General features: G+C 48.2%; 1 protein-coding gene across 1 annotated transcript in view; it reads left to right on the top strand.

Annotated features, from left to right (window-relative positions):
- The window catches only part of LOC143298063 (uncharacterized), a 67,353-nt gene that overhangs the window by 48,056 nt on the left and 5,124 nt on the right, over positions 1 to 14,173 (top strand). Inside the window, exons 2-4 of the mRNA XM_076610734.1 lie at positions 10,212 to 10,480; positions 11,322 to 11,765; positions 11,981 to 12,683. Of these exons, the coding sequence (XP_076466849.1) occupies positions 10,212 to 10,480; positions 11,322 to 11,765; positions 11,981 to 12,683 (1,416 nt within the window). The remainder of the gene's footprint in view (positions 1 to 10,211; positions 10,481 to 11,321; positions 11,766 to 11,980; positions 12,684 to 14,173) is intronic.

Consider the following 14,173-nt stretch of genomic DNA (forward strand, 5'->3'; position numbering starts at 1 on the left):
CTCACACACACACACACACACTCTTCTCTCTCTCTCTCACACACACACTCACTTACTCTCTCTCTCTCTCTCTCTCACTCTCTCTCTCTCTCTCTCACACACACACACACACACACACACACATCCCCCAAACCAACAAAAACAACAACAAAAATCGATCTTAAGTACCAAGTAAAGAAACAAAGAGAGGGAAAGAGATAATCACAGAAAGGAAAGAAAGAAAGAAAGAAAGAAAAAGAGAATGAAAATAACACCTCAGAGCTGCGAGGTCTGCGGTCCTCCCTGTTGTCAAGTCTTGTGGGTTTTTTTCTGTTTCATTAAGTTGGGGGAAGGATTGAGGGAGGTGGAGTGGAATCGGCTAAAAGAATAAAAGAGGAAGGGGGAATGGGGGGAGGGTGTTCTTTACTTTTGTATCCTGCACACACACACACACACACACACACACACACACACACACACACACACGCACGCACACACACACGGAGAGAGAGAGAGAGAGGGGGAGAGAGAGAGAGAGAGAGAGAGAATGAATCGTGCAAACACAAGCATGCGTGTTTGTCAAACATGTTGCAGAGTGAAAAGCATAACCTCCACGTCAGAGATAAAGTGTGATCGGTATTTATAACACCCCGAACACGACATAGTGCTGGTTGAAATGTCAAGCATGAATACTAGTGTTGCACGATTCTCTCTCTCTCCCTCCTCTCTGTCTGTCTGTCTGTCTGGGTCTCCTGTGTGTGTGTGTGTGTGTGTGTGCTCTCTGTTTGTCTGTCTCTCTCTGTCTGTTTCTCTTTCTCTGTCTCCGTACTGGAATGAGTGAAACGGGCTGTGAGTATCAGGATGTGTATGATGACGGTAGGGATAGAAAACCAACGAGAAACGGAAAATCAGGCACGGGGCGAGCGTGTAGTTTGGTGTTGAGTCTTCACCATCTGTATCATATATATTTTGGTGGATTTTTTTTTCTCAGAAATGTACTTTGTTCGCACTTCTCGTGATACAGGCTGTTGGCCTATGTCATTAAAATAACTTAGTGTTCAGTTCAGTGACCCCCACCCCACCCCCCGCCCTCCCTCTCTCTTGTTTATGATAATTTATATCACCCCCAGCCCCTCTCCATGGCTTTTCGAAAACTCGCCGTATGTGTCGGGGCCAAAGGCCGACGAACATTAAACTTTCAGAGCTTTCAGTTGTACCTGTCTCTCTGTCTCTTTCTCAGTTTCTCTCTCTCTCTCTCCATGTCTCTGTCTCTCTCTGTTTTTCAGTCTGTAACCCCTCTCCTTCCTTCCCCCTGCCTCTCCATCCTCACCCTCCCACACTCCTGTGTGCACGTTAAAGACTGTGTGACACCTTGCCTAAAGACCGATCGCTCCAAGGCTCGGCCTGTTCGGTTCATATGTCAAAGCTGTTCACACATCCTGCCTTGCAGACATCCGCTGACTCATTACACTCACAGTCACACGTATAAATGTGCACACCCGCACGCACACCGTTAACACTCGAACACAAGCAATGCAAGCAAGTAAGCAAGCAAGCAAACACACCCACCCACCCACCCACCCACCCACTCAACCACCGTCTAATATCACTGATAGTGAAAAGACGCTAAACTAAAGAACGAACGAACACACACACATTGTTGTTTGTATCTATCTATCTGTCTATCTATCTGTCTATGTTCTGTTGCAATCAACTTTAGTTTGAAATAGTTTCAAAGGAGTTTATAAGGAGCTCCAGTGGCTCTGCTGTGGTTTTACTGGTTGAGAAGTCAGTTGCTTAGTTTGTTGTTTTATTTCAGTTATACTTTTTAGTGATGACTAATCAGGAGAGGATTTTAGTTATACTTTTTAGTGATGACTATTAAGCAGAGAGGAACAGGAATGCGGTATGGGTGGAGTGGGCAAAGGGGGTGGGTTTTTGTCTAAAATCACTATTGTGGATGAACGTTAAACAGAATAACGTACACATACACACACGCACAAACACACACACACACAAACACACACACACACTCTCTCTCTCACAGCCACACAGACACACGCATACACACACACACTCACTCACTCTCTCTCTCTCTCTCTCGCTCACACACACACACACACACACACGCGCGCGCGCGCGCGCGCGCACGCACACACACACACACACACACACACACACACACACACACACACACACACACACCCGACAAAACATGTACTCCATGCTGACATAATACTGGTCTGCTGTTTGCAGTTGTACCTAAGCTCAGTAAGCCGTTAACGCTTGCCGTGTTAACCGATAATTCACTCGCTGACGCAGCATGAGTGATAATCCACCCGTGCGAGTCGTGTCAACAAACTGGGTGGCACCGATTCGGGTACCTGAACGGCACCCATTTATGCATTTCACGTTATTTTATACCATTGCCGGTCACGAAAATCATATCCGGACTTGCAGTACACAAGAAACACATTGAACTATTAATAGTTTATTCACGCCAGAAAAACCGACTTAAAAAAAATTAAATGGTTGAATTAATCAGTGAGTCAGCAGTGTCTTTGGGGTAATATGACCACATCTTGCACGATAAACTTGCCAGTGAATGCAAACGGAAGATGGTATTTGGGAAACTAAACCATTAGAACATTGATGTGCCAGTTCTAGTTGTTTTGTATTTTTAAATCATAATTCACCGTGTTCTCGTATTCTATCTAACAAACTAACATGAACAGCGGCGCGAACGGTGACAAAATGGTTTCCATAAAGGTCGCCAGCGTCAAGTGACAGCTGCATGTCGCCACTTACATGCAAAATTATGACCTCGGAAAACTATACGATACGTGAAAATAAATCCTTAAAAAAAAAAAAAAAAAAAAAAAAAAATATATATATATCTATATATATATATATATAATCCTCCTTTTTGTGATGAGCCATAACAGTTTGTGCCATTCAGGTCCTACGCTTATCCCGATGACCCTGTAAATCGTGATCAGTTTACATTTTGTGTGTCGTACCCCCCGCCCTCTCCAGCACCCCCGCCCCTCCCCGTTCCCCTCCTTCCCCAGACATTATCGCTGTCGCGTTTCGCCTGTTCTGTTCTGTGCTGTTCTGTCTGCCGATGACGTCATGTAATTGCTGCAAGTGATCCCATGCCGTCATAGGGCGATTTGACGTACAAATGTCATCATTGTATACGTGGGCCATTGTAGTGTGTGTGTGTGTGTGTAGGGGGGGGGGGGGCGGAGAAAAAAAAAAGAGTTGTGCCTGCTTTCATGTGGCACCTGAAGTAGCGTGGACGAATACAATTGATAATAACAGGTTGGGGGGAGGGGGGGAACACAAAAAAAACACAAAAAACCCGAGGCTCACAAATTCGTGTATGGTTAGACCGAAAAAAAAAGAAAGAAAAGAAAGCTAATAATTCCAGCGCGGAGTCAGGTCTTAAAAACATTAGGAAGTGAATTCACTTATTCACTGAATGTTTACTGTACACACACACACACACACACACACACACACACACACACACACACGTGGAAACCTAGCATTAAAAAAAAAGGGGGGGGGGGAGCGGTGACTGTCCAACTGGATCGTCAAGCAATTAAAAAAAAAAAAATGACAGTAACAATAAATTGCCAACATCTGCAAATGATCTGTTCGGAAAGTTTGGTACAAAAAGCTTTTAACTTTTAGAATCAGTACTGGTTCAAATGAGTACTACTACTACTACTACTACTACTACTATTACTGCAGCTGCTGCTGCTGCTGTTATTACTAGCTGTTATATTGTTATTGCTCCTTAACGCTTTGAAACACTTCAAAGAGCTTTTCGGTACCACAACAGTCAGATACACACACAGACACACATCATGCAGTCACAGCCACACACACACACACACACACACACACACACACACACACACACACACACACACACACACACACACAGAGAGAGAGAGAGAGAGAGAGAGAGAGAGAGTAATGTGACAGAAGTGAAAATGTGATCCATAGAATATGTAATGTGATACACACAAACGAAGGATAAAACTGTTTGGGCGCGTGGTCGTCATTTCCAAAAGCAGGCATTGTGTGGCCTGGGCAATTCAACTCTGTTGCAAGATGTACACTAAACACACACACACACACACACACACACACACACACACACACATACACACACACAAAACTCTCTCTCTCTCTCTCTCTCTCAGACACAGACACGTACACACACACACACACACACACACACACACACACACACACACACACAGAGTGATCAGCAGTTCACGGTCAAACAATCGCCGACACTCCCATCGTTTGTCCGCTTTGAAGGCTTGAACACTTCCCCGTCCTCTCTTTCCCCTTCTTCCCCCTAGCAAGGGAGATCAGCGTGGTGTGACTAATGAGAGGGACGGAGGGAGTGGGGGTGGGGGCGGGGGGGGGGGGGAGGTGGGTAGGGGGGAAGCGGGGGACTTTGTACACCTGTTTGCAAACCTTCACGACTGCCCTTTTACGCGACGATTTAATGAAGGCGACCAGTGCTGTCTGGCCGTCGGTGGTAAGACAGGAGTTTCTTCTCTGTGACGGCTTGGAATACCCCTCCACCCCCACCCTCACCCCCCGCCCGATTGTCCGGGACAACTGATAAACAAAAATTGAACAAGTATAACAACATAGAATAAGAGTTTCTGCACCATAAGAGTGCAATGGCTTACACATATGGGCATTTGCAATACTATCTTTTTCTACCGAGCACTGTGAGTGATAAGAAACTCTAGGGAGAGCTGGACAGTACAAGGTCTTCAGAGAAGAAACCCCCTCAGTCAAGTGTTTCGGCCCTTAACTCCTTACACTCTAAGGGGTCCGGGCCGCACCCAGGTCATGACTCCTGGATGCCCTTGTATTGCCGACTTTCTTTCTTCCTGGTCCTAAGCAGGTATACAACCAAGGGAAAACCTTTCTTGTGAGGGGCTGCCCGCGAGGGGCTGCTGGGGTGGGTGTGGGGGGTAGGGGGTGGGGGTGGGGGGTGGGTGCAGTGGTCAGTGTCCAGCCTGTGGAATTGGGTGTTCGGCCCCCAGCATCCCTTGAACCTTCAGGTGGAAGTGTTGTCTCCACGGGTCAAAGGGGTGAGTGGGTTGTCAGCTTCAGTGCAGACTGAATCGCACATCCCTCCTCCCGATTTCACTTTAGCACCTCCACCCCACCCTACTTTTTCTTTACCTGTAACGCGCGCACAACTTATACAGTGAATTACGTCTGCTGACTGCAGCACTGCAAATAGTTACTTCTGTTAGCCGTCTCTTTATTCAGGGAGAGCTAATAGAAATTGGGTGGGGGGGATTTTCATTTTTAAGATAAAAAAAATACTTGAACCTATGAAAACTAAACATTTCTGGCCCCCACTGTGGGTTGTGTGGACGGTCATAGTATTTAGTTCTGTTCGTTCGTGACATGTTTACAACTCAACTTGAAGCTGAACGGGTGTACAGTTGAAATTTAAACGGCGTATGTTTCCGCACAACAGTCCTCACGAATCCGCCCGTGCGTGCTCTCTCTCCCTCTTTCACCCCCCCCCCCACCACACACACACACACACACGTGCGCGCGCGCACACATTCATGCACGTGTTAAGATGAATTTCTTCTCATTCTAGCTTTGTTACTGTCTGTCTGTCTGTCTGCGCCCCCCCCCCCCGGCCCTCCTCCCCCCCCTCGCTCCCCCCTCGCCCCCCCCCCACCCCCCGTTCTCTCTCTGCCTTTGTTCTTCTCCCCCCTCCCTTCCTGTCCCCTTCAGCTATATTCTTTATTTTTGTTTTTCTTTCTTACCTTTTCTTTTTATTCTTTCTTTATGCTTTGTTCGTTTTGAATCTCAGATACTTAAGGGTCATTGCCAGTCTTTTGCGAAGCCTTTCATCGAACGCGTCGATCCGCAAATCTTGTCAGATATGTGCGAAAGAGAAAAAAATAGCATGCATGGTAGCCGTCCCCACCCACACACGGATGAGCAGTTGTCACGGTGTGTTGCTCAATCATGCACGCTGATTCGCTTCATTGAACGTGTCTGTTCCCCCAACATGGGTGTTTTCAGTGCGATGAGAAAACACTAAATACTTCGGTGACTGTTCGAGTGTGCATACCACCATTCCCATCTGTCTTTTTTCTCTCTCTCTTCCCGATCGCACCCCCCCCCCCCCCACCCTTTCTCTCTTAGGGTCCTCTCTCTTCTTCACACTATTCTCCGTCTTCTGTGTCTTCATTTACGAGAATGGCGCTTGCACAATGGATGGCCGTGGCCGTGAAATCTTTGCTTTCTTTTCAGTCCACATGCATGTGTTTCTCTGTCTCTCTCTGGTTGTGTGTGTGTGTGTGTGTGTGTGTGTGTGTGTGTGTGTGTGTGTGAGGGGTTGGAGTTAATGGTGATTTCGGGAGAACCGGGAAGACGGAGGGTAGAATATGTGCGTGTGTGTGTGTGTGTGCGCGTGTTGTGTTTTGTACACATTGTGTGTGTGTGTGTGTGTGTGTGTGTGTGTGTGTGTGTGTTGGCGCCCTCCTACCCCCTCCCCAATATCCGTCCTCCTTTCTGCCCCTAGCTACCTTTTGCATTCATATGAACACACTGATTGTTTTCCATTGTCAGATAGCGGGTGATATGTTTTTTAACGCATGTTTATAGTCAACTATGATGTAAGGCGCTTTGAGCAGCATTGGTGCTGGATATCGCGCCACAGAAAAACTATGTATTACTATTATTATTATTGTTATTATTCTTACCTGCCTTTCCACACCATCGCATTACAGTGTCTTCTCGCTTGATTCAGTGTACAGTTTACAAACTTCGAAGCTTAACATGTATTCTGCCTCCTTCACTTCCTCTTTTCTGTACAGTCTTCCTGTTTTCTTTTTCTCTTTCACACACACACACACACACACACACACACACACACACACACACACACACACACAAACAAACAATCGCAGCTGACCAGCGAAATGCTCCATTTCGATTCTTGAAACTGTGCCAGGTGGCGACAGTGCTAATGTGTCATACGCCCATACACTTTCTGTCAGTGAATGAACGGCAGTCCCTTTTCACACCTTTCACAGCACATGCATGTATACAGAACGTCACCGATCTGATCACGTCAGCTGCGAATTGCGAATTACATTCACACCACCTACGCTGTACCCTACTGTGATACCCCAAAACAGCAAGACGCTACAAGGATTTCAATGGGCTTTTTTAATCAACAACGGCGACAGCGACGACAACGACGACAACAAATAGAAAGCAGCAGTTGGCAAACTTAGACCCACCACTCCTACTCGTTTTTAAACGCATTCTCTGTCTGTCTGTCTGTCTGTCTGTCTGTCTGTCTCTCTCTCTCTCTCTCTCTCACACACACACACACAAAGGCAAATGACATACAAACACGGGCGCGCACACCTCCTTTCATTTTCTTTTTCAGTGGGCGTAAATCTTTGTTGAGGGTAGCTTGAATCTTAATTTTTGTTATTCATGGTAGAGCACGCGCGCGCGCGTGTACACACACGTAGTACTCAGTAGTATGGCCACCACCCCGAAGCCCTTGGCTTGGATCTACGAGGAACTGGGGCTGACGAGGAAGGCCCACAAGCTATCAGTGATAATTCATAAAGGTTCTTGGTGAGGGATCGAACCGCTGACCATGCCGTCAGCACGGTCTGTGACCTAAAACAAATGCCAGCAGGAGTCAGACCAGAAAATAGATGTCATGCGAAATACGCTTCAGATTCATGGCGTCAAAGCGTCTGTACTGCTTGATGTACGGTAACGTAGAGAGAGAGAGACAGAGAGAAAGAGAGAGAGAGAGACAGACAGACAGACAGACAGATGCCTGACATACGCTTAATATAAACCCAACACGCTGATTTGGCCTTGAGAGCCTGCCCTGAAATTGTGAAGTTTGTATTTCAGTAATGTGTGTGTGTGTGTGAGCGCGCGCGCGCGTGTGTGTGTGGTGTGGTGAGTGTGTGTGTGTGTGTGGTGTGGTGTGGTGTGGTGTGGTGTGGTGTGGTGAGTGAGAGAGAGAGAAAGAGAGAGAGAGTAGAATAGGTTTTATTTTCTGAGAGTAAAAGAAAAAGCAAGAATATGCTTTTTTTTTCCATCCAGCCCTCGAAAGGGAAACAGTAAAATGAAACAAAGGATAAAATCATAACACCAATACAGCATGCACATCATAATCACGGTTACATAAATGGCAATTTGTCATACTTACAACACTCCACAGGTCGAGACTAATGAAAGGAGAAAATTTAAGGGGAGAGAGAGAGAGGTGGCTGGGGGGGATTTTTCCCAGATGATCTGTTCAGCAACCCATATTAATTCTCTGAAATCATAAACTCTGAGTTCTTCAACACACGCAGTCAGGCGCACATATCATTTCTGCTTGTCCGTCCGTGCGTGCGTGAGAACCTGTGAGCTGCCCCATGTGACCTGGGCATTGCTGGTTCAGCGAACACAAACGTCTGCTATTGTCGGAGGGAGGTGGAAAGATCAGCCGGCAAGTGGAGAGAAGGGGGAGGGGGTGAAGGGAGAGAAAATCAATGGTGTGGGTTGTTTGCATACGGGGCTGTATGTGGGAGGTCATGTACTAAAAATAATTATGGGCCTTGGGAATAGTGGAATGTGGAAACACGGTGTAAATTTTAAGTGGCATGTTTTTCGTCGAGTTCTTCACATCTGTCAGTCGCGCCTACCTGTTTATTTTACACAGTAGTCACACACACACACACACACACACACACACACACACACACACACAGTAGTCACACACACACACAGTAGTCACACACACACACACACACACACACACAGAGGCTTACACACATAATACGTGAGCGCACGCAAAACTGTGTTAATTATATGTCTCCGTCAGTAACTAGTTCTGTCTGTCTGTCTGTCTGTGTCCCATTCAAGTCTGCCCACCCTCCCCACCCCTCTCCATAATTATACTTGGGTGGTGAACTTTCTGACTGCTGACAACAATGACCTTTTTGCGGGCAGTCTTGTAAGCGTTTAAAGCATTATCCTTATCTCCCCAACCCTGATGCGCCAGGAAAGTGTGCCCAGAAATATTGTGTACAGAGATGTGCAGAAATGAATAATTTATAGTCACACCTTGATCTTCTTCTTCTGTGTTCGTGAGCTGCAACTCCCACGTTCACTCGCATGTACACAAGTGGGCTTTTACGTGTATGACCGTTTTTACCCCGCCATGTAGGCAGCCATACTCCGCTTTCGGGGTGGGGGGTGTATGATGGGTATGTTCTTGTTTCCATAACCCACCGAACGCTGACATGGAGTACAGGATCTTTAACGTGCGTATTTGATCTTCTGTTTTGCGTATACACACGAAGGGGGTTCAGGCACTAAGAAGGTCTGCACATATGTTGGAGATCGGAAAAATCACCTTTACCCACCAGGCGCCGTCGCCGTGATTCGAACCCGGAACCCTCAGATTGAAAGTCCAATGCTTTAACCACTCGGCTATTGGGCCCGTCTTCACACCTTGATAACCTGAACGCAGTGCAAAATTGAGTTCCTGTCGCCGAGAGAAACTGTATTTTTTATAACTACAACCGACGCGATGCTATCGTTGTTGTCAAGAGCACCGTACAGTGTTAGAATTCATTTGTCATCCGTGAGGTACCGCTTGAGTTAATCTGAAATGAATTAAGAAACAGTCGGACCGGTTAATGGAATGATAGTAAATCGGAAGATTAAATACTGGACACTACACCACATGTCTTAGGGGCTCAATGAATGGGGCATGATATACTGCAGTAGAAGGAATATGATCCAACACTTTATTATTATTATTTAAAAAAAAAATCCTACGTTTCTTTCCCCTTCTTTATGGAAAAAGAAAACATCTTGGCTTGGAGCACACACACACACACACACACACACACACACACACACACACACACACACACACACACACCTTTTTATCTCTCTCTCTGTCTGTCTGTGTGCCCCCCTTACCCCCGTCTCTCTATCTCCCTACTCCCCCTCTCTCTCTCTCCACACACACACCACACGCGTAATATAATATAACCTCGTCCTACTTCCTCCCCCCCTCCCCGTACAACCCCCCCCCCCCAATCCCCCCAAAAAAACAAAAACAAAAAACACCAACAAAAATCGAAACATATAACAAAAAAATTCCCCCTGTACCCCTTTTTCAGCGTTGGGGGACCTGAAGCGGTTCAGCACCGTGCAGGACCACCACGTGTCCAGGCATGGCTTCGAGTGCTCCTTCTTCAGCTCCGCCTCCCGGCCCCACTGCGTCAGGGACCGCTACTCGCTGTGCGAGGTCACTCCGGTGGGGGTCCTCCGGGGGGCCGACCTGTACCGGAAGGACGGCATGAGGAGCTCCAACCTCTTCAAGCTCTGGCCCGTAGTCCTTCGGGAGCACCAGGTCAAGACGCCCGACCTGAACTTGCCCAGGAAGCAGGTGTGTGTGTGTGTGTGTGTGTGTGTGTGTGTGTGTGTGTGTGTGTGTGTGATGTTTTGGGTGGTGGTGTTGTGCGGTGTGTTTGATGTGTGTGGGGATGGTGGGTGATGGGAGGTGGGGGGGGAGGGGGGCGAAGCGGTTAATGGGTTGGTGGGGGGTGGGGTGGGTAGGGGGGGTTAAAAAATTGTGTGTGTTGTGTGTGTGTGTGTGTGTGTGTGTGGTGGGCGTGGACATAGGCAAGTGTGCCTGCGTGAATATTGGTTCACAAGCCGCAAGCGTTCACGTGCAAGTCTTCATCAGAATCATTTAAAGTATATGAAAAACATCCCTGAAAAGATCTGATTTTCATCAGAATGATACATAGTTCTAAGTCGGAGATGCAAATCGAAGTTCAACTACCACACTGAATTAGTGAAGCTGAAAGATAGCTTCGAAACAGCATTACGTTACGTGAACATTATGATGTCTTCGGACGCCATTTCTTTCGATGTAAGAAAAACTGTGCAAAAGGGAAACATGAAATATGCAACGTGTTTTCGTCTCTGTGTATGTGGGCATGGTTGGTAACACGTCAAATCTTCAAAACGTATAAAATTTAAATGCATTGAAATTGAAAGGTTAAACGAGACCTACGTTGTAAGTAGAAGTTTAACCGCAGTTCTACCATATGAAGGGCGCGAGGAAAGAATTACAGTTTGAGTGCACAATGAAGCGCGCTCGCTAAGCCAGTGTGATGACGTGTTTCGGATAGGCCAGTCACTCTCGCCGAGTTTTTGACGCGTGTTATTGTATTGTGTTGTGATGATTACGTCACTGCTAACCAGCGCTCGTGTGTCCCCAGGGCAAGGCTATGACGTTCAACAAGAAGTACAAGCGGCTGGCCCAGCGACCCAGGACAGTGCACGGCACGGAGAACCTGGACCTCTCCGAGCACGCGGAGCACGCCGAGTCCGGGGCGGGCAGTGGCGAAGGTCTGTCCAGGTCCCAGCCGTCCATCCTGGTTGCCGTGGACACCTCGGGGTTGGGCTTCCACCGCATGTCCTCCTTCCGACGGTCCCTAAAGGGCACTGCCTCGCTGGACCGGAAGAAGGGGCGGCGGCGGACGGTGTCGGGCGTGCCGGACCAGATCATGCGCGAGATCCACGTGTTCGAGCGCGGGAAGCGGCACCCGCGCAGCACGCCCCGAGACTACAGCTTCGACGACCTGGACACGCCCCCTGAAGTTGTTCGTGACGAGTCCATGCTGCGCTACATGCACGAGCTGGACGCCAAGATGGAGGAGAAGGTGTGTGTGTGTGTGTGTGTGTGTGTGTGTGTGTGTGTGTGTGTGTGTGTGTAATGTTTATTGTAAAGTGCTTTGAGCTCCCTTTATGGGAGGAAAGCGCTCAACAAGTATCTATTATGATTATGAGTATTGTTAATAATGATAATGATAATAATACTTATTATTGTAGTAATACTATTATTATTATTGTTACCATTATCATTATCCTCATCAAGGCCCAGCAGCAGCGAGCCAGCCGCGAGACCAAGCTGCTCAGGTACCTGCCGTGCCGGCGGGCCCGCTCCCTGCCCCGCTGTGTCAAGGCCGGGGAGGAGGAGGACGAAGACGACGGCACGTACGGCGTGATGCTGTTCGAGCAGGACGGCCCGCCCTCCAGAAACAAGCGCAAGTCCATCGCCACGGCGGCCAGCGGCTCGCGCAGCAGCTCGCTCAGCCTGGGCAGCACGGGCGCCTCGTCCACCTCTGCCGCCTCCAGCCGGGCCACCAAGCGTTCGAGCATCATCGGGAACAAGATCCGGTCTTTCGTCGCCGGCACCCTGCGGCCCCGTCCCAAGTCTTTGGACTTGGACTCCATCGACGTTCTGGGCAACGACGCCGACAACGAGGACGACAGCAGCTGCGGCGGCGCCGACAGTGCCCGCGCCAGCAAGACGAGCCTGCAGCGGCTGTTCTCGCCCAGCGTGCCTGACGACATTGCCGGCCTGGCCAGCTCCTCCTCCCCGTCACCGCGGGAGTCCTCCTCCCAGCAGCAGCAGGTGGGGCCGGGGACCTACTACTACTTCAACAGCAGCACGCTGCCGCGGGCGCAGGCCCGTAAGTACGACTTCCCCTGGGAGTCGCTGCCCAAGGACTGGACCACCTCCGTCAAGCTGAGGGAGATCTCCAAGCGGCGGCGGGAGGAGAGGAACTCCTCTTCTGGTGAGTGGCCTGACTGCTGGTGGTGATGAGTTTAACCTGTTGGCGACCTGCCCTAAAGGTCAAGGTGTTCCAGTGATGCCCTAAAGGTCAAGGTGTTCTAGTGATGAGTTTAAGGACCTGTTGGCGATCTGCCCTGAAGGCCCAGGTGTTTCGTGGCTGTGGTCTTTTCACTGCTGGTCTGGTTGAGTTTCTGGTACGAATGTTGTGTCTTCTGGGCTTTCTGAAGCCAAGAACATTAACCTGCTGTGGGGTTTTTAATCTGTCTGTCTGTCTGTTTGTCTGCCTGTCTATCTATCTATCTGTCTATTTATCGATTTATTTATCGTCTTCTTATTCATTTGTTTGTTTATTTATTTGTTCATATGTATTTATATAGTGCTTATTTTCGATCAGAGACCAAACTCAGAGCGCTTTTCAAATAGTCATTTGCAAAACAGGCTGCCTACCTGGGTAGAGCCAACTGACAGCTGTCTTTATTTGTTTGTTTGTTTGGTTTTTTATCCGTCTTTCTATCCATTCCTCTATTTAATTATTTATATTTACATCGCGCCTTTTTTCGATCAGAGAGCCAAACTCAAAGCGCTTTACAAATACAATCATTCGCACAAGAGGCTGCCCACCTGGGTAGAGCCGACAGACTTTGAGTCATTCATTCAGTCAGGCTTTTAATCACACGCACTCATACACAGGTATATTACTAGAGTGGTGTTTTTTTTCTTTTTTTCTTTTTTTTTCTTTCTCTTTTGCCAGGGACAGTCCTTTTGTTGCCGTGGGTTCTTTAACGAGCGCCAAATGATTGCTGAACACGGTTTATCGTGTCATCCAGACACCCACTCAAGGTTTAGTGGAAAGGAAGGAAATACTGGCTAGCGTGGGATTAAAGGGAGCGATCCACTATCGTGCATTGCCCGTATTTCCAAGACAATGGATACCGAGAACTACGTCCCCTCAGCGAGAATCGGATGTCGTGCAGAAATCCGACGAGCTCTATTTTTTCATCCGACTGGGAACAACGATGATCAATCAAAACTGCATACCTCATGACACTGGTCACGTGTCTCTGTTTCCTCGGCGCTGCCCGCATCGTCGGCCCACGTGCCAGAGAGCGAGAAAATGACAGAAGACTTTTTATTTGATAAAATGACCGTGGTACTACCTGGCGCTGTCTGAACGCGGATCGTAGAACAGATACCGCGACGTTTGAATTCAGTGCGAGTCACTGTGCGCTGTTTTCATGATCGCTCCAGACAGCGGATCGCGCCCGTAACAGGCGGTGATAAGCTCACACACACGCGCTTGGGCTCATGCACGCACACATACACACACAGACACATCCACACATACATATACACGCGCGCGCGCGCGCGCGCGCGCACACACACAAACACACACACACACACACACACACACACACACACACACACACACACACACTGACAGTTACCGTTCTCGTCAGGGACAGGCTTCGTATTGTGGTATACTTGTAGATA

Source organism: Babylonia areolata, chromosome 23, assembly GCF_041734735.1.
Source record: "Babylonia areolata isolate BAREFJ2019XMU chromosome 23, ASM4173473v1, whole genome shotgun sequence".
Classification (NCBI taxonomy): Eukaryota; Metazoa; Mollusca; class Gastropoda; order Neogastropoda; family Buccinidae; genus Babylonia; species Babylonia areolata.